The sequence below is a fragment of the Triturus cristatus genome, chromosome 1_2, assembly GCF_964204655.1.
Source record: "Triturus cristatus chromosome 1_2, aTriCri1.1, whole genome shotgun sequence".
Taxonomy (NCBI): domain Eukaryota; kingdom Metazoa; phylum Chordata; class Amphibia; order Caudata; family Salamandridae; genus Triturus; species Triturus cristatus.
Window position 1 is genome coordinate 768,785,718 of NC_140580.1, and position 23,285 is coordinate 768,809,002.

The 23,285-nt window shown below is 43.3% G+C and overlaps 1 protein-coding gene across 1 annotated transcript in view; it reads left to right on the forward strand.

Moving 5' to 3' along the window:
• Positions 1–23,285, forward strand: part of VSTM4 (V-set and transmembrane domain containing 4) — a 105,767-nt gene that overhangs the window by 27,355 nt on the left and 55,127 nt on the right. Inside the window, exon 3 of the mRNA XM_085608764.1 lies at positions 22,666–22,734. Within this exon, the coding sequence (XP_085464890.1) occupies positions 22,666–22,734 (69 nt within the window). The remainder of the gene's footprint in view (positions 1–22,665; positions 22,735–23,285) is intronic.

Sequence of the window (23,285 nt, forward strand, 5' to 3'; positions counted from 1 at the left end):
CTTATTTCTCATGCAAGAGATATGAATTGCTACAATCGTAAGACAGACTGCGAAGTACCATATGTACGAGGTTAGCAGTCAGATAAAATAATATTGCAATAGCATGGCTTGTAGCTATGACATATATACATCAAAATACATACATAAATAACGTAAGCTAAAATGTGATACTCATCTGATGCTTCTAAATTGTTCTACCCCAGTATACCTAACCTAAGTGCAGTACGAGGTTTGAAGTAGGTGCCATTTCTAAAGTATAGCTAGCTATATTTTAGTTTAGCCAAGAGTTGCCAAAAGTTTCTCTAAGTTCTAGTCAGCTCCATACCTTAGAATGAGAGAGGTTGGAATCTCTTTTCTGGACTCGATAGTCTAACCACCCGCAAGGGAAGTCAGAGAGCACTGGAGCTGGATTCTCTGCGAGGAGGATGGCAGCGTCAGGTCAGTGCATCAGGCTGGAATTCGATCTCCTTCCGAACTTGCCGTGGCGAACCACGCAGTCTGGATTGGATCGAATCCTCCGGGAACCGCAATTTGCCAGGGCAAGTGCTGGTATATTTATACCCTGAAGGTGTCTAGGAATGCCAGTATTGACCCAAAAGTCGGGCAGAGGAATGTCATGAATGAACCCCTAAGGAATAGATGTTCATGCATACTTAATGAATTCTTGGAGAAATCAATATTCAAGCTGGGGGAAATTCCTAAAGGCTTAAGGGTCTGGTTTTCCAAGAATTCATTGTGACGTGGATGGACAGATGTAGGTGGCCATGCCTGTATTTGGTTTGTACGGACAATGTCTAAATAAGGGCCGGATTACTATGTCCAAATAAGGGCAATGTGAATTGTAACTATGTAAGGGCATAAATCGGGAAACCTATATACGGAATCTAAATCTGCACACAACAGAGTCAGAACTGTGACGAGACAAAACTCAGACCTCTCCAGTAGGTACATTAAACACCAGAGTTATTTTACCATTATTAACAATGAGTAAGAGAAAATAGCAAAAGAGAGCTGTAGAGAAAACAGCAATGAAACCTGCAAGAGTGAGACAAAGACACAGGAAGTGTATGGTGGTGGAAGAAAGATGCACGAGGTATAATTAAGGCTAGGCAGCCTTGATATTCAGCAATTCCTGAATTCCTCAGCCCTCATCCTAGGCTTCTAAGAAACATTTTGAGGCCCTGCGCTTAATTTATTTTTAAACAAATCAATTACTATGAGAACCAATCTGAAATGCTCTCAAAAGTGGGTTTGTTAACTATCAGTAACCGTTAATGCTGTGGGGATATCTTACTGAACCGTACATTAGCCTCTGACAAACAACAGTTGGATTTGTAAAGTGCATGTCGTCCAGTGGGGTATCATGGCACTAAATTACAGGTGCTTATTTTTACCCAACTGTACTTATTTTATCAATCTTAGAAGAATGGAAAGCTGAGTGGACCCACAAGGATTTGAACCTTTGGCCACAAGGCCAACCTCAGATTGGGGAAGCAGATGCATCAGTTCACTGAGTCACCAGCTCCTGTGTGGTAGCTTGGTGATCATGAGTTTGTAACCCGTCAAAAACAAAGTAACCAAGTCTTTCATCCTTCTAATGTGACAACCATAAATTGAGTAATGGTAACATATTGTAAGCCAAATTTATGGCCAAGCCACGCAGCGCAGCAAGTCACCTTGCTGTGCTGCACTGCATGACTGTGAAAGGGCAGGAATATGTTGTATTTAAGGCAATATGGTGCACCCATGTCTTTTCTCTAGCGCTGGCGCCCTTTTGGCTGCCTAGCGCCGACGCAGGCACTCTCGCACCATGGTGCAAGGTTGCCCCTGCTTTGCATTCAGGATTGTTTTTGTGCAGGAAAGGGCTCCTTCCTGCACACAAAAAACAAACCTGGGAGGCATATTCCTCTTTCAATGTGTGCGGAAGAATGGAGCAAAAATAGAAAGAGGAAGAAACAAGGAGAAATAGAGGTATTCCACTGGGAAGGTGTAAGATTCTGGCGCATTCCCAGGTTTACTAGTTCTTGTAAATCTAGGAATGCGTCAAAATCCATGGGAGTTTCCTGGGAACACCCATTCAATGCCCATGGGATGTCTTCCCAGAGCAGAGTATCGCAACGCAGTGATTTGTGCTGCGTTGCTGTACTCCAGATTTTTTGAGCCACTCAGAGCCATGCAAAGTGGCTTTGCATGGCTTGACTTCAAAAATCTGTCTTAAGGTTTGCATCGCTCTTGCATCATGTTGCATGGTGCAAGAGCAATGCAAACGGCCTCATAAATAGCCCCTTTGTTTATAGTTCTTAAAAATAGCAGATGTACTATATAATCAACTAGGAATTGTTACTGCAACTACATCAAAAGATCAGTGTATCTACTGAAGGTTTTGACACCATATAAATTATGAACAAACATTAGTAAGGGGGCATTGTATTTACATCTACTTCAAAATCTAAAACTCAATCATTTCCTATGCAATAGGCAAGCTCCTCCAAGAACACAGGGCTACAGGATATCTTCAACTTATGAAATTCCAGAGCAGCCTTCCAATACCTAGTGCTCACCACATTTTATCCTCATGGTTTATGTTGATATGATTCTTCTGAAACTTTGACATTGCTATATTTTCATTCTACAGCTGCATGATGATTAGGGGTGCCAGGAGTACAAGAACCACCCCCGTTTCTTAGAATGCTCCTGACCTTGATACAGAAGACATATGAAAAACAAATTTTGTTTAGGAATCCGGCTCAATCGCCTTATCCTGTTCATTCATTTCTGGGTTTGCCTTTCACCAACACAGTCAACACATTTTCAGCAAAGAACCACTCACACATTGCTCGCATTTTCTTAGCTACCTTTATATGCGTAGTATTAATCTGAATTCAACTTGAAAACAATAAATATATCATCTGTTGTAAGTCGTTCTTACATTGAGCTTATTTTACGCCACTGCCTTTGGACTGGATGACTTTTAGCTATTCACTGTTTACGTTCCTTGAACTCCCTCATTGTGCATTTAGCACTCGATGGGAGTGCATGTGTTTTCTTGTTCTGCTGCCCCTTCCCCCTGTGTGCAGCTTCACCCTTCACACCCCTCCTCCTGATTGTTCGTTGCTTCTCCCATCCTTCCCTGTCCTGCCTAGCCTCTTTTTTTTCAACAATGCCCCCTTCAATACTACCCCACCCCTCCCTGCTCACAGCCACCACACGTTGGAGGCATTTAGGTGTTTATTATGAGCTCCTCTGTTGGTCTCCTGCCCCTTCCCTTCACACTTGGTTTTTATTTAATATATACTCCCCTAACTCGTGCGTTACTCTCTCGCACCTCCCTGCGTGACGTTCACATTCCATTGTCTTCACTCCCTCCCGTGTCACCTTTCTCTACATGTTTGCAGCCGCAATTCACTTTGCCAATGCTGGATGCTTTATAATGCACCAGCACTGGCAAAGCAAATCGGATGATCTGCCATGCTAAGAGTATAGAAACATTTTTTCTATACTTTCAAGATGGCTGCCACAACATGGTGATGCATCAAAATGGCCACCTCACTGCAAACATTCTTTTCTATACTTTCTATACTCTTAAGAAGGCTGCCATGTTGCATTATACAGTGTGACGACACGCCGTCACTTTGTGTGATGCATCGTGGCTTCCATCTGGAATGTATGGAAAACTTTGTTCTGCATACTATCTACACTCTCCGTATGGCCGCCCTGATACATCACACAAAGTGATGACGTGTCATCACACTGCATAATGCAACTTGGCGCCCTTCTTCCAAGTATACAAGGCCCCATCATAGACGCCTTCCCCTAATGTTTAATAACCTCACATGGCATGCGCTGCACATTTATGAGCCATCATCCATCACATTTTAAAACACCAAGGGGCATATTATCAAGACAGGCGATAAAATTATCACCGCTTTAGCGGCAGAAAACTGCCGCTAAAACAGCGGTAATGGGCTTGATAATATGCTCTATGGAATTCCAATTGAATCCCATGTTAGATGTGAAGGACATTTAACCTGAGCTTCAATTGGAATTCCATAGAGCATATTATCAAGCCCATTATCGCCATTTGAGCGGCAGTTCTCTGCCGCTAAAGCGGCGATAATTTTATCGCCTGTCTTGATAATATGCCCCAAGTCACTTTCTCTAAGACTCAACAGCAGCTAAACCTAACATACATCATAAAAAGAGCAACAATCCAGGTATTTGTTTAAACCATAAGGTTGTGAGTATTCAGTTTTCGTATCTTAAAGGCTTCTTCTCATCTTTATAGACCACCAGAGGGGTCTTCTCTCTCTAGGGTAATTGCCAATCAATTCTAATACAGCAAAAGTGAACAGCAGCATGGTGTATATGTGCTCGATAAGGTACTTGCTGTTAGAATCTTCATATAACTACGCGTGTTGGACTTTGTTCTCCATCCATATTTTTCAGGTCACTAATCCCTCTGTTGCAAAATCTGACCAGTATACCTCTAGTAGAGGGAAATCTGCTCCTCCTGTGTTTATAGTACATAGAGGCTTGGACACTGGTAAAATGCAAACAGGGCAAGTCCCAGAGCTTTTGCTTTCCCATTTTCTGACTCCAAAAAGTCTAAAACTATTTTCTCAGACACAGCATTGGCTTAACTTCCTTCTTCGTCTGCAAGAGGCCATGAACATGGTTCCTATCTTTTATACCAACAAATACTTCTTTGAACTGTACTCTCAACATCTGCCTTTGCTTCACATTACCAATTACAGGCACAACATGGCGCACAATGATGGAAAATGTTATTTTTGTAGCTAGTCCACGTCTTTATCCACACCATGACAACTGGGCAATACAGGGGGCGATGGTTGACACATGAACACCAAATTTGGTATGGTTGCCACTTCTTATTTATGGCTCTTAATCTTTCTCATGGGATGTTTCTTAGTCTTTGCATTATTTCTTCCAATCATTTCATCGTACTAGCCCCAACTTCTCTTTCCCATGTCGCCATTAAATTTATGAGTTTAGTGCCACCATGACTGTATCTTGACATCATTTCAGATGCCCTCAGTTTTCCTTTATGACAATCTACCTTCTTGTCATAGACCCTTGCTGCTATTATCTAGCATCTCAGAGGAGAAAGGTGTGGCAGCTGTTAAGGAAATTTTGAAATATTGGTGAGGAACAGGCACACACAATAGCAATATTAACCTAAGCACAAAGTAAACAATTGAATGTTGCAGTATCAATCCCCAAAACATTGACCTACAAATATAATGTGACCATAATATTGACTCCTGAAATAGTGACAAGGTAAGTGTAAATTCAATATTAATATATTACTAGACAATAGTTCTAATTCTAAAGGCAGGAAACAGAAACTAAAGTGGATTCTGTCATAGGGAATTCAAGGTACTGGAGAGAAAAAGCCAGAAGCAATTCAGAGCCAATATATCAACCAGAAAGCTGCAGCAGAAATCACACACATAACAACATACATTTAATACAGCATTGAGTAACGCCCTTATTGCCAATCCATGATGTGAAGTGCCATCACGTGAAAGAACCTAAGGGGCACATTTATCAATTGTTCACGCAGCGCAACGCAGCAAGTCACCTTGCTGCTCTGCGCGAAAGGGAAAGGGCAGGAATGTGCCGTATTTAACACAATGTTGTGCATTCCTCTACTTCCTCTGTGCTGGCGCACTCTTGGCTGCTTAGCGCCTATGGAGGAACCCTTCCACCAATGTGCAAGGGTGCCAGCGTTGCAAGCAGGATTGTTTTTGTGCAGGAAGGAACACCTTCCTGCACAAAAACAATCATCATGGGCATTTTCCTATCAGCACACATAGAAAGAGGAAACAAGGAGCAATAAAGGTATTTCTCCTTGTTACTCCTCACGTATCATTTTGGCGCATTCCCAGGTACTCCAGTAATGGTAAATCTGAGAATACACCAAAATCCATGGGTGAATGTGTGGGAACACCCACACTCCATCCATGGAATGCATCCCTGGGGCAAAGATTTGCGCTGTGTTGCGATACTCTAGATTTATCAAGCCATGCAGAGCCACTCAAGGTGGCCTTGCATGACTTGATAAATCTTACTTTAGGGTTGCCTCTCCCTTTGCCCCTCCTTGCGTGGCGCAAGGGCAACACAAGACATTGGTAAATATGCCCCCAAATGATCCTGCAAAGAGCATCCAGCGAGTGCCATGATAAGCACTAAACAAAAACAATCACAGAGTCTGATGAACACATATCCTCAAAATACAACCACACGTAGCAGTCGAAGGCAAAACAATAATATAGAATGACCGAAACAAGAACATAGCTCTGCAGAAATACACATCAGCAAAGTTTTGGCAACACCCAACTGCAACGAAACAAGGGTACCAAATTTTGTTAAGGGACGCAGCTGACATAAAACAATGGCTTCTGGGTGCTGCTAAAGCACAGCACGCAATGTTAAAGTCATGCAGCACATAAACCCCAGGAACCAGGATTACCAGTCCATGCAGAACAGGTGCAAATAAATGAACTAGAGCAGAAGAGTTAAATCAGACATGGCTACGGAAGGTCACCCTTTTCATAAGCCGTGGAGAGACCTTATCCAAAAGGTCGCTCACTCAGTCTGTGTTCATCCTAAAGCTGCCTACTGCTGGACCTTACTGAATGAATAGAGAAAAACTAGATTCCAAAGTGGATTCACTATCTGGAATTAGAGCTTTGCAATTCTGTCAAAGCATGAAGACTCCAGCAGAATTTAGGGAATGTGACATGTCACAAACACCCACAGTGCACTCTACTGTTTCCATTAAATGCCTGCAACGTTTTTACAGTGTTTATACTCCTGCACTGTTGGTTCTAAAACCTGCACTGTTCACTACTGCTTATCATGCATTTCTTCTCTCCCAAAGCACAAACTTACTTTCAAAAGGCCTTATGTCTAACACTGCTGCAGGGGCCTCAAGACAGACAAGACTACTGGGCAGCAACTGTGGTGGTTGAGGTCATTTGCCCACAGTGTCCTTGGGGGCCTTCCTACTTGAAACTGCAAAGTGGGTTATGTATAACCCTTTCTACACTTGACTCTAAGGGTAGCAAGGCAAACAGCCAAAGACTTTTTATGGAAGCAGTGTGGGGGCCAAGAGCTCAGAACCCAACAGTCAACTAGGGGAGAGGATCTCCTAACGGCTAGGGGGTCGATCTCCAATCTGGGGAACCGGGTTTGAGTCTTGGCAACAACGCTCAACATCCTGTGATTCTATGCAAATCACTTAATCTCCCCGTGCCTAACAAAAATGAATGTGTCCTTCTGTAAGCAACTGGTGCTCGTGTAAAGCGCTCTAATACCTTTGGGTCAAGTGCACGGTATATAAAACTTCGGGGGGAAAAAAAAACCAGACACAATAATTATGTCATCCTTTACTTAACTTTATCATCGCAACTAAACATTAATACTGCACAATACAATAGGGATCAGATACAAGATTGTAATTACTACAATAAGGCCTAGTAAAGCTATCCACCAGCTACTGTGCCCTCTTCCCATTCGAGATGGTACATGGTCTAAAGCTCTTCGATGCTAGTCATAGGCACAAGTGAAGTTGACTTGATCTCCCTCACTCTTTTCATTTTGCACTTTAGTTCAAGAGTTTATACACAACTGAAAGGCATTGTTCAGGCAACAGCCATGCTCCCACTGAAAACTGCTGTCTGTGAACCCGATTTATTGTCTGGTGTGAGGCCCCATTACCTGTGTTTGCTTTGACTGTCACCCGGTGCTGTCAGGCACTCTTGAGGTTGGCTCTTTCAGTCTGGGACTGTAATTGTGGTGTGGGAGCAGCATGGCATTAGAGGGCACCTCTCCAGGAAGAAGCAGCCTTCAGGCCAAGATCTGATAGGTGCTTGATGTGCAGCGGGTTAGCACAGGGTTGTGCTTCTTTGGGCAGTCGCGGCCTCCACACCAGGTTCACTTGGGGGTTGTGCTTCTTATAGCAGTTATGGCCTTCAGGCTGTGATCAGTACCTGCTTTGGGGTGACATCAACTCCTCCTCGGTATTCTTTAGTGGGTTGGGACGCAGTAGCACCAAGCTGTTGGGCAATGCAGGGGTGCTGGACAGCACAAATGACTGCTTGGCGTGTTTTCTGTATGTGGTCCAGTGCACCTAGTGCAGTGGCCGCATTGGGAGACCTGAAGATCCCTCACAACACAGGTCAACTTAGTCTTTGCTCCCAAGGTCAGTCAACAACTTTTGGCTGATCCTCACACTAGGCTGCTGGCCTCTCCTCTCCTCAGTGAGAGTCTCTCCTGCAGGTTCAGGCAATTTCCTTCACTTTCTGACTGAGAAGGTAGACAGGCTTCCATGTGCTAGAGAAACCTTTAGCTTCACGTATAAACAAAAGTATGTGACATTCTGTAAAGTACGGAAGCAAACGATTCTATACTCCTCCTCAGTTAATATTGGATTTCTTTTGATCAAGATATTGTGAGGTCCCAGTTGATGTATATTATTCTCCAGAATGTTACAGAGATACATTTTTGGTGTTGCAGTAGCCGACACGTGTTTCACCCTTTAGTGGTCAATAAGACCAGAGCTTTCTCAAGGCTCCAATAGATATAGTTCAGCATCATTAGTTTAAGTTACTTGAACAACCAGATATAATCACCACAGAGTGCTAGTTGAACGGAGTTCAATAATAATTCTTTTAAAGGTGCTGATTATGAACAAACCAAAAAGTGAGAAGGAATGTAAAGTAGTCTGTTATGATTTTCACAATGAACCACTATTTATGTCGACCTCTGCTAAGCCAAAGGGAGGATCCTTTTCAGGATGCACTGGTAGCATAATATAACATAACTTAACATACTTTACGTGGAATGTAAAGTACTTCATCATGGACTATATATTCAGGCTGTCGGTCACTAACACATGGTGGCAGAGACATAACGTCTTAACTTCTCAGCTCTGCAGCTGGTTGTGTGGTTTGTTGGGAAGTTCCATTCACACTTGGTTTCAATCAATCTAAACCCCTGGTCTTCACTATGCTGTGGGAAAGTAAATATTTTGATGACTGGTAATTAGATCCAGATCTATCTCAGTGGATAACTGAATATTCTCCAATGGTGTCTTTTTGTAACCTTAAGGATGTGCCCTGCTATTGTTTCGCTTATATCATCGCAGTGGTTTTGTAAGAGAAAGCCACAGCAGTGCCAACAGTAACAAAAACAACAGCCACCACCTGTCTCTTCTTCCTCTGTTTATTATTACTATGCAGGAAGACAATATACAGTGTTGTATTATTAATGTAAGATAGAAGTCTTAGTTTCTCGAGTTAATGAAAGATTTATTTTCTACAGTTGTAAGGATCGGCACTCTACATCTCCCTGCGATCGCTCCTGACACCCAGTGCAGCTGACAGTCTGTAACCCCAATAGAGAGACACCCTTGCAATTGAATCTCCTAGCAGCATTCCAACAATTAAGGAGCTATACAAAACAGAGTAAATCTCAAACCTATAACACACATGTCTTCCAGTAACATAGCAAAACACAAAGGAACTACATACATTTAGGAATAAGACCACAACAGACGAAAATTAAAAAACACACACATTTGCACTCACATACATGGGTACCACACCACACAACAGAAATAACAAGACAGGCACAAAATGAACAAGAAAATAACAGTCTAAATACGAAGAGAAAATAAAAAAAGAACTTCATAAAAAAGTTAAATGCCTCTTGAACGGAAGAAAACATTAGATACCTGAAACGTCTCAATAAAGGATATAGTAACTGCCCCCATTTTCACAACCTCACACTCTGCACCCCTCAGTTGCAAATCAGGGTCTTCTCTGTCGGTCTGCTGAAGACCACAACCTCCATCACTACCATCCAAACTAGTGTCACCACTAGATGTGAGCGTCCCAGATGTCCCAGGTCGCACCCCACCGCTTGCCGAGGCATCAGAATTCCCACCTTCAAGACACCCATCACTAGCCCTTGACCCCAACACAGGGGAGCCCTCAATGTCCAGACTCAAGGAAGAATTCAGCTAATCATGAAGATCCCACTCTAGTCCAACTAGCACCTTGGGAACTCATCCTGAAAAGGTTGTAGGGACGGTGCTTCGATAAAATATTTTAACATGTCAAAAGCATTAATTTGTTCCTGTTTCTGTTTATAATGCATAATTCTCAACAAATCTTGAATAATATTCACATAGGCCCAAAACCACCTTAACTGGTCTTATCTGTAGGAGAGAGCCATTCATTAATAACTCTAATGAGATCTTCCTCACGCATAATACCCATAGCAGGACCCTTATGGCCCAAATACTCCACCTCTTCCAACATAAATTTGCAATTCCCTTCCTTCACGGTGAACCGTGATCTTCTAATATGCCTAGGACTCTATTAAGCTTTTGTAGATGAGAATTAAATGACTCGTATCAAATCAAGATGCCATCTTGATAAGCCAACACTCTGCTTTCCTCACCCAAAAGGTGATGTATCAATTTCTGAAATACTGAAGCTGAAGGGCTAGGCCATATAGTATGCATAAAAAGTGGAAAGCACAGAAAGGGGTGTTGAACGCTGTCAAGAAGCGAGAACTTTCACTGAGTTCAACCTGATGATAAGCAGCTCTTAGATCTAGTGCAGCAAAAATGTTTGTTCCCCCCAACTGCGCCGACATCTCCTGAATTTTTGGCAAAGGAAAGCAACCAACTTTGAATGTGCTTGTTTAAAGATCTGAGAACAATACACAGTCTGAGATCGCTTGTCTTTTCTAGAGCTACAACTATTCGCGAAATCCACTGTGATGAGTCCACACGCTCAATGCACCGTATCTGCACAATTTAACTAAATGCACCTTCAGCTTACTTCTGATACTCAGAGGTACAATGGCAACCCTATACATTACCGGAATGGCTTCAAGTGTAGCATAATTTTGTATTCAAGCCCTCTTACCAACCCTAATCTGTCCTCAAAAATAGTCCTGTGTCTGTTCAAAACCTCTAATAATAAAAACACTGCCTAATCCACCTTTTTCACCAAGGATATGGGATAAGGAGTTTCTGGTCTAAGAACCATCCCAAATGTGCCCTTGTCTCTCCATCCCAAAATGTTATACCCTCTTATCGCCACATAGACATTAGTATTGATCACTCTGTCCTTGTACTTAATATTTTACAAAAATATCCCATCATTTTAATTTCTTGTCCACCAAAAGCTACTGTACAGATATCTGAGGGTATAACTCAATCTGTTTCAATTCCTGATCATACAATTTGTCAGATACTATAGTAATGGATGATCCCGAATCTACTGTGACTTCCATGTTTACCTTGGCAATTTTGATCTCACATAAAAGATCCCCCTTGCTCTCCGATTTCTCTCCCTCCGACACCATATTAAACAGGCGATAACCTACTAACAAATAACACCAATCTCTTTTTCCTTTCTAATTCTTCCAAATGTTTGATTGATCGATATTCATCTTGGCCATTTATAACAAACAACATTTTGAATAGTCTTGCAAACTCTTGCAAAATGTCGAGTTTTTTTGCACTTCAGACATACTTTGCCCACTGCCGGACAGTTTCTGTAGTTGGCCATGTGACTCTTGGAGCTGCATCTATAACAAACCCCTGAAGGGCTAGATGAGCTTCTGTCAGTCCTCCCTGATCTCAGGGGTAGACTTTTTTCTGAGGGCTATGGCATTTACCTTCTCCATCATCCCTTGCTTAGATTTAGGCAGTTGATGCTGCCATTGACCTTTCAATGCCCCAGGCGATATCCAACGTTTCATCAAGAGTAAGGTTTCTACAACAAAAAATCAGTTTCTGGATTCTGTTATCAAAGCAGTTAACTACTATTGGTCTCTCAAGTAGTGGTCAATTGGACTTATGAATTCACAAGTGGATGCTAAGACTCTTGGGCCCGATTCACAAAAGTCTAACTTTACGACTTTCGGTATTCGCAAAGGGCATTTACTAATCGTAAATGCCCTTTGTGAATACCGAAAGTCTAACTTTACGACTTTCAGTATGCACAAAGGCCATTTACGATTAGTAAATGCCCTTTGTAAATACAGAAAGTCGTAAAGTTAGACTTTCATCTCACTTTAACTTTGTGAACCGAACCCTTAAGTTCTGCTAAAAAGTTATCCATGGAGTCATGTGAAAACTGGTTCAGAGTGAAGAATTTGTGTCTTTCCACGATTACACTTCGGTCTTCCTTAAAATCGTGTTCTAGTCTCTTCAAAGCCTCTGTAAAAACAACCCATTCAACGGAAGGGGAGGAATTAACTGTGGTTGGTAGGCAAAAATCCTCTGACCCTCTGTGCTGAAACAGTTATACAGTAGGTCCCTTTTGCTCTCAGCCTTAAAATTCACTCCATTAATGGCCAGTAGACAACTCTTGAAAGTTCTATACCATTTTTGCCATTTTATTCTGGTAAAAATAATACAGGAAGTTTGACACTTTGCATATTTCTAATCGGTGGTATTCGCACTTCCAATCACTTGCACTTAAAATTGGTAACAGGGTTCCTTGTAAATGATAAAAGAGGCTAACAAATCCTGTGGCAGGAAGAAGGGAAAAGGGAGCAATCTCAGGGAGAAACCATGGGGAGGGGAGCACCGTGGAGTTACATGTGAATAACCAAAAATAGGGCTCACTGTGGGGACTCACTCTCCATGCACTAGGCCACAAGAAGGGAGGCACATGAGGAACACTTCTTGCAGCAGTGTGCAGACTTTGCCCTCAATCTTCTGCAGTCAGGCGCCGCGCAAACTTCTGCATGCCATGTCTGCCCTTGCTAAGTTCTAAAGAGATAGACAAAATAGAGTAAATCCAAAAACCCATAACACACTGCCATAGAGAATCCCTCCTCAAGACCTCACACCTACCTGTTGGTAAGAGAATCCCTGCCACCCCTCGAATAAAAACAGTAGCAATGCAGTAACCAAATAAGCAACAAACCCAGTACCCCACCTAGGGTGACCAACCGTCCGTAAATTTCACGGACAGTCCGTAATTTCGGCCGTCTGTCCGTTGTCCGTGAAGGATTCTTTAACGGACGCCATTTGTCCGTAGTTTTAACCGGGCACCGGTAGCACCACCCTAAAGCCGGCACAGCTTCCACCCACCTCCTTCTTGACTCCGATGCTGTTGAGGTCGGGTGTAACAGACTCCGATGCAGTACCAAAGCTCAGATACCCAGCAGCATTGGAGAGGCACAGCGGGATGTCATCCCTCACACCTTCAGCCCTTGATGAGCTGTTAAGAGGTGCTTGAAGGTGACTGAGAGGAGGGGCTGCAGCTTCAGGCGCAGGGGCATCTATTCAGATGCAAACAGCCCTGAATGGGTCATGTCTCTGCCATTAAGAGGGGCCTCACACATTCCCTTTCTGCCCAGGGCCCCAAACATCCTAGAACCGGCCCTGATTACCCCGAGGAAGCACGTGGTTCTCTTCACAGAGCTTAATTACTGTCACGAAATTGTAAGCAAAACTCAGTTCTTCAAACATGCAGTGATAAAATAAAGAAATGGCACAATCGCACCCACACTGATTAACAAAGTATGGAGGACAATCAGTTAAATCAGTTCTCTTGGAGTATCTCCTTTAAGTACTGTACATCACAGTGGGGGATGGCAAAACTAACATTTTGGAAAGAGAGCCTGTCTTCTCGTTGTCTTGTCCAGGAGGGGTGAGGAGCCCTACCCCACCCTGGAAGAGACCAAGATGATACTAGAATACTGCGTGCCCACCCCTGTGCCCACCCTGGTGGATCCTGTTCCCACTCCTGTGATGGCTCCTGTCCCCCCCTCCCCCCGTCTGTGATGGCTCCTGTCCCCCTGTGGTGGATCCTGTCTGTGTCCTGGGTGGCTTCTGTCCTAGTCCTGGAATGGCTCCTGCAGCGAGGGTGAAGTTCTTGATGGGCCTCTTCTCAAAAAGGCTCAGCTCAAAATTAATATGAAAAGGTGGTCGAGTGAGTAAGTAAAGGGATGGGTGGATGGCTGGATGAATTAGTGAAAGGGTGAATGGATGAATGAAAGATTGGATGGATGGATTGATGAGTCAGTGTAAGGATAGATGAGAGAAAAGGTAAATAGCTGTATGTATGGGTGGAAGGGTAGCTGAATGGGTAAAAGGGTGGATGGATGAGTGAAAGGATGGATGAGTGAAAAGGTGGATGATGAGTGAGTGGGTGGATGGATGAGTGAAATGATGGATGGATTGATGAATTGATAAGTGCAAGGGTGAATGGATGGACGGATGAGTGAAAGGGTGGATGTAAGGATGGATGAGTGAGTGAAAGGGAGGGTAGATGGACAAAAGGATGAATAGATGAGTTAAGGAGTGAAAGGATAAATGGATGAGAGAAAGGATGGATGAGTGATAGGGTCAATGGAGAGATTCATGAGTGGATGAGTAGATGGATGGATGGGTGGGTGGATGGAAGGAAGGATGGCTAAGTGAAAGGGTCGATGGAGAGAGAAAGGGAGGAGGGATGGATGACTGAAAGGGTGGATGGGTGGAAGGATGAGTGACTGGGTGGATGGATGGATGAGTAAGTGAAAGGATGGCTGGATGGGTGAAAGGGTAAATGGCTGGATGGATGAGTGATTGGCTGGATGGATGAGTGAATGGATGGATGGGTAGAAGAGTGGATGGATGAGTGTACAGATGGATAGGGTGGATGGATGGATAATGGATAGATGAGTGAAAGGATGGATGAAGGGATGGATGAGTGAAATGATAGATGGAAGGATACATGATGGATAAGTTTGCAAATGGTTGAATATGTTTGGATATGGCTGGGCTTACTTATATACTATTGTGCGACCTCCTCTGAAGTGTCTGTAAAACTTACCTATTGTCCTGAAGTTTTGTCCTGAATTTTGACCTCCTGTCCTGAATTTGTGTCCTGAATTTTGACCCTTTGTCCTGAATTTTTACACTCACCGCCCTGAATTTGCACCAATGCCAGTTGGTCACCCTAACCCCACCGGAATAAATGAAAACAGTTGGGCGGGTGTAGTTCCCGAAAGCAATTGGTTTTGCTGCCTCTAAGTGTTGTAAATTACGTGTGAAACTCTCACACAGTGTAATGGTACTTAATTTACTGACCTCAGACGGATGCAAACTCACGACGGCAGGTCATAGCAGATGTCAGCCACAGTTGTTTCATTCACTGCGCCATCTTGCCTGACACTAGGCAATAGCCTGGGCCTGAGGGCTATTAAAAGACTAGACAGAGTAATCGCCAAGTATTGAAAACATTTTCATTGAATGAAAAAGATTGTATAGCGCGATCAGCTACTCAAAATCGAGTGTCCTGGATTTCCTGGCGCTGCCAATGAGGAGAAATAGAGAAGAGAGAGTGAGATAGTGAAATATTGGCTGACCAGATAGGTTTTTACAGCTTTGAGAAATTCAAATTCGATTCCTATGCTTCTGAGATGAAAGGGGAGGGTGTTCTAGATTTTGGCAGTACATGCCAAAAAAGAGGTTCCACCACGTCCAGCTTTTTTGAAGTGGGGGATTGGTATGAGGTGGGCCTTACTGGAAGGTACCCCGAACTTCTATTGTTCAGGTAACTAGGGCCGGTGTTATGCAAGGCCCTGTGGGCCAGAGTAAGTGCTTTAAAGGTGATCCTTTTAGTGACAGGGAAATTTGATGAGGAAAGGCGAAGTGGGGGTGCATTTTCGCAGATTAAAAAGGCCAGCTGCCGTATTTTGGACCACCTGTAGTCACCGGATTAAAAATGCGGGTAGACCTAGATTGTGGGCGCTTGCGTAGTCCAGCTGAGAACTAAAGAATTTACTTAACTCAGTGCAGCGAGGCAAGTTGCTGTGCTGCGTTTGGGTGATTATGAGAGAGCTGAAGAGTGCTATATTTACAAAGACATGGCGCTTTTCAGCTCTGTCCTAGCACTTAGCGTACTTGTGGTTACCTAGCACCAATGCAGGCCCCCCTGCACCATGCTGCAAAGGTGCCTGTGATACATGCAGGATTGTTTTTATGCAGGTACCTTCCTGCACAAAAACAATCCAAAAAAGGCATTTTCCTCTTTCTATGTGTGATGCAGAATGCATCACACATAGAAAGATAAAATAATGAACATATTTCTCGATTTTACTTCTCTCTGCGATAGGCATACTGATTTCACACAATTCTAGCTGTAGAAACCTTAGTAAATCTGGAATTGTGTGAAATCCTTCGGTCGATGCACAGGAATGCCAATGCTCTATCTAAGGAACACCTACAACTAAGAAAAGTCAGATACTTTCTTTACAAAGCCAGACAAAGCCACACAAATCAAGCCTTGCATGGCTTTGTAAATCTCAGATAAACCTTTGTGTTGTCTTGCATCACTTTGCGCAAAGCACTGGTAATGCTCCAGTGTCTTAAAGGGAGAAATACACAGCAATGCAAACAGTGGCATTCATCCCACGGATGGTTCGCGCACTCCAAAAGTGCTTTAACTGTACTTGGTCCTGCCCCTCTGATCAGCTTGCCTTGGTTGCAGAAACTTAGTGGCACTTAGTCCCTAAGTGCATCCTGGAAGGTAATGAGGTATTTACCTCAACTGATAAATATTGTTAACAAGAGGGCCTGATTACGAGTTTGATGGTACGGGAGCAGACAGCCACACTGGCGGCCCACTCCTACACCGCCAAACCCATGTGCCCACCGCCCACCAGATTGTGAGTTTCCTCATGTCTGGTGAGCTTTTTTCAGAACTGAGGTGCATGCACACAGAGGGGCACATGTTGTGCCACCCCCGCATGCATCCCCATGCAAATGGGCAATAGGGGGCCCTGTAGGGCCCCCTTTGTTACAGGACCGCCAGCCTTTTCATGGAGGAAAGATCTCCATGACACCATTGGCGGTCCTGAAATGCGTAATATGCTTGGTAGTGCCTCAGCGGCACCACCAGCATATTACTGAAGCCCTGGCTGCCACGTCACCGCCAGGGAACGGCGGTTTCCTGGCGGCTGCTGCGGTGCAATGGTGGTCTGGCTGCCAAAGTTGTGATATAGCAGTGAGACCGCCAATGCAGCGGTGGCTAGACCACCATTGCTGCGTCCCCTCGAATCTAGTGGTCCTCAGACTGCCAGACTCCTTATTAGGCCCAGGGTGTGTTTTTATCACATGTAGTAAGTACTTCCAATACTGATTTTCATCAGTAAAATGCGGAATTAATTTCACCCAATAAATTTCGATAGGGGAAAATAGTAAGGGTGTGATATTGTGTGGTGACGTAATTCTCATGCATGCACAAACAAGGTTTTGCACAGGGATTGGGATTCATAAACCCACTTGAAATCAGAGAGTTAGTAACCAAGGTATTACAGTGAGGAGGATATGGTAATCTGCGCTGATGTGATGTATGTTAACACAGAAGCCGGGTAAAACTTAGAGGGAGGTGGTCCTTCTTCTCTCTCTTTAGCTTTAGCCCATGATGTTTATTATTATATAACTCTACAATATACCATTTCAACCCAGAAATGATTTTTTGGGATCCCTAGCATCAATTGGCCATCTGCATCTCTGAAACTTCAGTCACCTTCCTCTGTCTTAACCTGAAACCTCTCGCAGGTTCTACTTTGCAATCTTCTGCAAGATTGTACCCTCGCTATATGTACAACAACCTGCATCTGGCGTAAGAACCTGCCACCTTTAATTCGAATACCCAGCAGCGTCCTGCATTGCCCATACAATACATAACTAGTAGCTAATGGCTTGCAAAGCTGCTGATTTCACCCTTCATGAAGTATGTGAAATTTCTCAGTTTAGCTTCGCCTTTGCAAAGTTTTTTTCAGCATAGTGAGATGATTTGTATTCATAGTGAGATGATTTTCACTAGATGGTGTGGTAATTTTCATGCTAATCAAAGTCACTCAAGCTGGAAAATGTATTCAGAATTTTTCTCTGTTGGTTTCCCTTTTCTAGATCTTTTTGTGCACAATAGCCTTGCGCAGAAGATTATTAACTATTTATTTAGGTAGATCATATCCAGAAATATTTGGTAAGTTTTAAACACGGACATATGTGACGTAAATCTTTGCAAAAGACAGGATTTTCTTATTGCACTCCAAAGTGAAAAATGATGCAAACGTTATGCAGTTGCAAAGCTTTCCATAAGACCTTTGCGAAAAAGGCACAAAAAATATACAATATCCTTCCTATAATGAGCCTGTTTTCTGCTGAGTTATAAGCCATCAGTAGCGGTCCGTGGAGGGAGTTCCGTGGGGCGGTGAGGCGGGGCGGGGGAGGGGCAGGGTGGGGAAATGTAAACACCGGAATATGGTTGAACGGAGGTAAGTACACATTAAAATAAATAAAATGAATTCCTTTGCGCGCGATGCATCGCAAAATGCGATGCAGCGCGCGCTACGAAATTCATTTTATTTATTTAAATGTGTACTTACCTCCGTTCATCCATATTCCGGTGTTTACATTTCCCCGCCCCGCCTCACCGCCCCATGGAACTCCCTCCACGGACCGCTACTGTAAGCCATGCCTTTCTACTGGGGTCAGAAAATTGTTCCACCCTTTCATTACCCCAGTAAAGTCTACGCTGTAAGGCAGGGATGCAGGCCTTCCTGCTGCGCTGCCCTACGGCAAAAGAAAAGGGCAGGATTGTGCCGTATCCATCAGATACGGTGCATTACTGCCCTTTTCCCATGGTGCAAGGGTGCCTGCGTTGCGGGTATGATTATTTTTATGCAGGAAGGAAAACATTCCTGCACAAAAACAATCACAATACGCTTTTTCCTCTCTCTATGTGTGCTGCAGAATGCAGCACACTTAGAAAAAGGAAAAACGAGGAGAAATAAAGATATTTCTCCTTGTTGTGCCTTCTTTATGCCTACCCTTGGAGCGTTTATGGAAACGATATTTACGAGGCAGCATTAAGCCCAAAAAAGCGGCTTAGTGGTGCCTTGTAAATATGGAGCAGGTTCCTGCCCCACTAAACGTCACAAAAAGTGACGTTCTGGCTGAGCAAGGGGCATCATACATGAGGCCCAGAAAGCCTGGGCTTTGTCATTCTATGGCTGTCAACATAAGCCCTCCACTTAGATGTGAACAATACTCATGAAGATGTCCCCTTGCAACTTACAAAACTGCTTGTTAATTTAGACTTATACAAAAATCATTCACATGCATTCCCTCATAAAAAAAGCTTTGCACAATTAAAACAAGCATTTGCAATGCAATAGGTCTCGCATTTACGCAAGTTTGAACTATTGGCATTGTAAATAACAATGCCTTTTTTTATGTTTTGATTTTTAAAACATAAATAAAAGGCATTGCCATTTACAATGCCAATAGCTTAATCTTGAGTAAATGCGAGACCTATTGCATTGCAAATGCTTGTTCTTCATATGCGAGAGACAGAGTCCAGGGCTAATGCCACATGGCATCACTTGGCGATACTGGAGAGGTGCTAGGCAAACGTTTTCAGGACCATTCTGGCACTTAAAAGGTTGCCACATAATAAATCAAAATTGAATGTTGAAAGTTTTTAAATGTTCTGTATATTTGAAGGGATTTGAACATTTCTAACCTTCAGATTAAAATGTAACTTTTGATTTCTGCATATTTTTTTCGTGAAATAAATTAAATATTCCATAATATATGTATTAATTTGAAACACACCTCTTTCTGAATCGTTTTAAGGTTCAAATCTTAGAAACTGTTTAGATGGGGGTTCCCATCTTCCAGTAATCATTCAGTAGTGGTCAACAGAAATCAAAAGGTTAAGAAATGCTGGTTAAATGGGTCAAGAGACTGATCTACAAAGACTCATGTGTATCCTGCTGGTCACAGATTTGAATCCTAGAGAAAAGAATGCAGAAGGGTAAATGCACCTACTACAGATATATATGTGTTTCCTGCAGTCAAGAGATTCTGGTCCTTATGAGAAAGTTCACTGGGTTAACGCATCTACTACAGAGTCCGGCAACTGGGACATTGGTCCCAGGTTTAAATCAAAGTGAGATATATCTAGCTTGATGATGTCTGATGACGTGAAAACAACTTCTAATGTAGTTGGATGATCATCTAATGACTCTGGGATGGCTTCTAAAGTCATCCTGTTTTACCTGAGTGAGCTGTGTCTCACTTGAATGCCACATGTATAAATAAACCCTAATACGATATCTCCCTGCCAGTAATGCATGAGCTGTGGAGCATTCTGTGACTAAAAATAGAAAGGATCTGACATGTCGATGTGTTTGAATGACAGCAATCTATACTTTATAAAAACAAATAAAGCTATATGTAACTGTCAGTTCGGGTAGCAGCGAGGCTAAATATATTATGTTGAGTAACATGCAGATGAGGTCAGCAACCACAACCTCACCCCAACGCTTAATTATAATTAATTCACATACACAACTCATCTAAATAAACTGTATTTGGAAATTATAAGTCTCATTAATGTGGACTACATAAATCAATAAAGAAACACATCAAAGGAATAAAACAAATTAAACATTTGCAAACATTCAGACATCGCTATCGTAGAGCACAGGCGAGTTTGCCTAATTTTCCGCAGAATCCTTTTCTAGTAACATTCTCACCACCACTTACTTCCCTGGCGAGCACAACTCACAAATCTAGCCCGAGGTTTATGCGTGAACCGTAGGCCGCATCTTCTATTCGGGGCCTCCGTAGCTCCTCCCACCTCACAGAGGTATGGGCCAGGTAAGGACCCTCCTAAGTTAAAGAATGCCCCTCCTAAGTTAAAGAATGCCATAGTCGTTTGACGTTGTCCCCTAGCGCTTTGCTCAGACTCTTCTTGGCTGCTTCCAGCTCGCACACGAAAGTTGCCATCTTTGAGCCCACCCGCACGACTTCTCGCAGAGAGAAAGATTGAAAACAGAAAAACACCGCCGAAGAGCAAACCAACGTGCGCCCGCTTGCCTCAAAATGTGTTTCAAAAACTGGATGAATGATAGCACGCATGCTCGGGAAGAGTGTCACTACCTTCTCAGTCACACGTTCTCTCAGGAGAAGTGAAATATTAAGCTGTGTTTGCCTTGCACATTGAAGAACACAGAAAGTTGCAAATATTTACTTATCAATACAAATATTTTATTTTTAAACTATTTTAAACGTAGTATACTTCTTTCTCATCTTTATTTCGGTGTTACAACAACATATGGGCCAACATTTCGAAACAGGATAATGTGAAAAAACAAGCGCTCACCATAACGCTGTTTATATTTGCATCGCGCTTTCACTTGCAGTGGAAGCGAAAGCGCGATGCAAAAATAAACACGCGGCACCCTGTCTCCTTTTGGGAGGCCCATCAGGACTGAATCTCAGAGGCTTGTTTACATAACACGCCTCTGAGATAAGAAATTGGTTCACGACAGCCGTGAAGCAGGAGACCCAGTCCGTATGGGCCGTCCCAAAAGGACAAAGGGCGGTAACACAGAAGCCTCATTTTTAATGGGAAGCCACCGTTTACCATAAATGGTAATGCTACCCAATGAAAATGAGGGGCGGGGCTTCAAGCCCCCTGCTGAAATATACTCACCCACAATATGTCTTGCAGACTCAAGCAGCGCATGCGCGCTGCAACGCAGGTCTGAGCGCTGCAACGCAGGTCTGCGAGACCTAAAAAACTAAAAATGTGGGGTTTGTTAGACAAAAAGCAACGTCTCGTACTCAGTGGAGGATGAGGAACAACACAACCACAGCTGCTGGGAGATGGTTTCCACAACAGGTCTATTTGCAGAACTCTGGAATTCCTCATCGACCTGCCAAGCGAGTCATTTATTTTACCCCTGGTGGATTTCATCAGCTTAGGGTCCCAACATGAAACGTGTCGCCAAAGGTTGGTAGGCAGGCCTGTCATTCAAGGATAAACCTTTCTGTAAGTCCAGCCCTCTCCCCCGGGAGCCTAGCAGAAACCCAAGGGAGCTCCTAGAAGATGTACTCGATAGAAAGACATGGTTGGAGGTATTTTGAATCTCTGCCCCAGAGAAGGGTCTCTTCTGTAGTGGTGTACTATGTTGCAGTCTTGCTACTTTGCATTTTCAGTTTGTGAAGTTAAAAAGAGGTTGTTGGTTGACTAGAACTTACATGGAGCATTCCCATGCCCCATGATCTGGGCTGCTTCACCGATGCAAAGTCCAGATCTCCTAAGTCCTTTTGTCCCTTCCTCTGCACCCAGTGTTATCTGATACTAATGATGGGGTAATCAGCTCATCAATTTGTAAAATCTAGTCATGTTTTCAGATTGCCCAAGTATGCAAATAATATCCTCTGAAATTCATTGTGTGTCAGTAGGCCTCATATATTTTCATTGGGGGGGATCCTGAAGACCTGAATGGATTTTACTCTTGAACGGGTCATAGAAACCCATGCCAATTACATACAATGGGACCCTTGTAGAAGTACTGGATGAACCTGGCACGAGTATGTGTATTCTGGGGAAACAGAGGGCTACCAGGTAGGTGCAGATAGGTGTCTCAATCACCCACAATACTCTGCCACCTCACCTGCCAATTTCTTGGTCAGCAGTGAGTGCCTTCAATCTCTTTCTGAATGTGCAGCTTCACACTTGGTGTGGGTGGGAACTGGTGTCCTGGCATGTCTATCTACAGCAAGGTATTAATTATGTGGTTTTTGTATTTCAGTGAATTCCTACAAAGGAGCAGAAGAGTCATTTCCAGAGAAGATTTATGAGCCCTGGGAGATTTTCGAGGGTAAGTCTGACTGATGTTTAACTGAGAGATTTGGGTTTTCCTAGTCCCCTTCAGTGCTTCTCATCAGAAATCATTGACAGTACATTTAAAGGAAAATAGAGAAAACATTTGATAGTAAAATACATCTCAATGTTGTCAGTCCCAGCTATAGCTTTGTTTTCTCTATTTGGGACACACACGTCCTTGCGAGGCATTTCATGCTGTGATGCTAACCTGTAGAGGAGCAGAAATAACACAGGCTGGCTGCGGGATGTAAACTGAAGCAAACTATATACAAAGTACACCAGAGCTCACTAGAAAGCAAGGTCAGACACACTTCTTACAGACAAAAGAGAGGGAATCCTACAGTTACTTATTCATTTGCCAGGGCTAGTAGTCCCAAAATGGATTCACACCTGCAAATTCCTTCTAGAAATCATTGGCTCCTGGTTCCTGACTCCCCCCCAACTCCAACTCCCTTCCATCTTCTGCGCCTTCATAACCTGTGATAAGGGCTTGGGGACTAGGATAAACCAATGCAACCTTTCTACCTTTAGCACATCAGTAGCCTA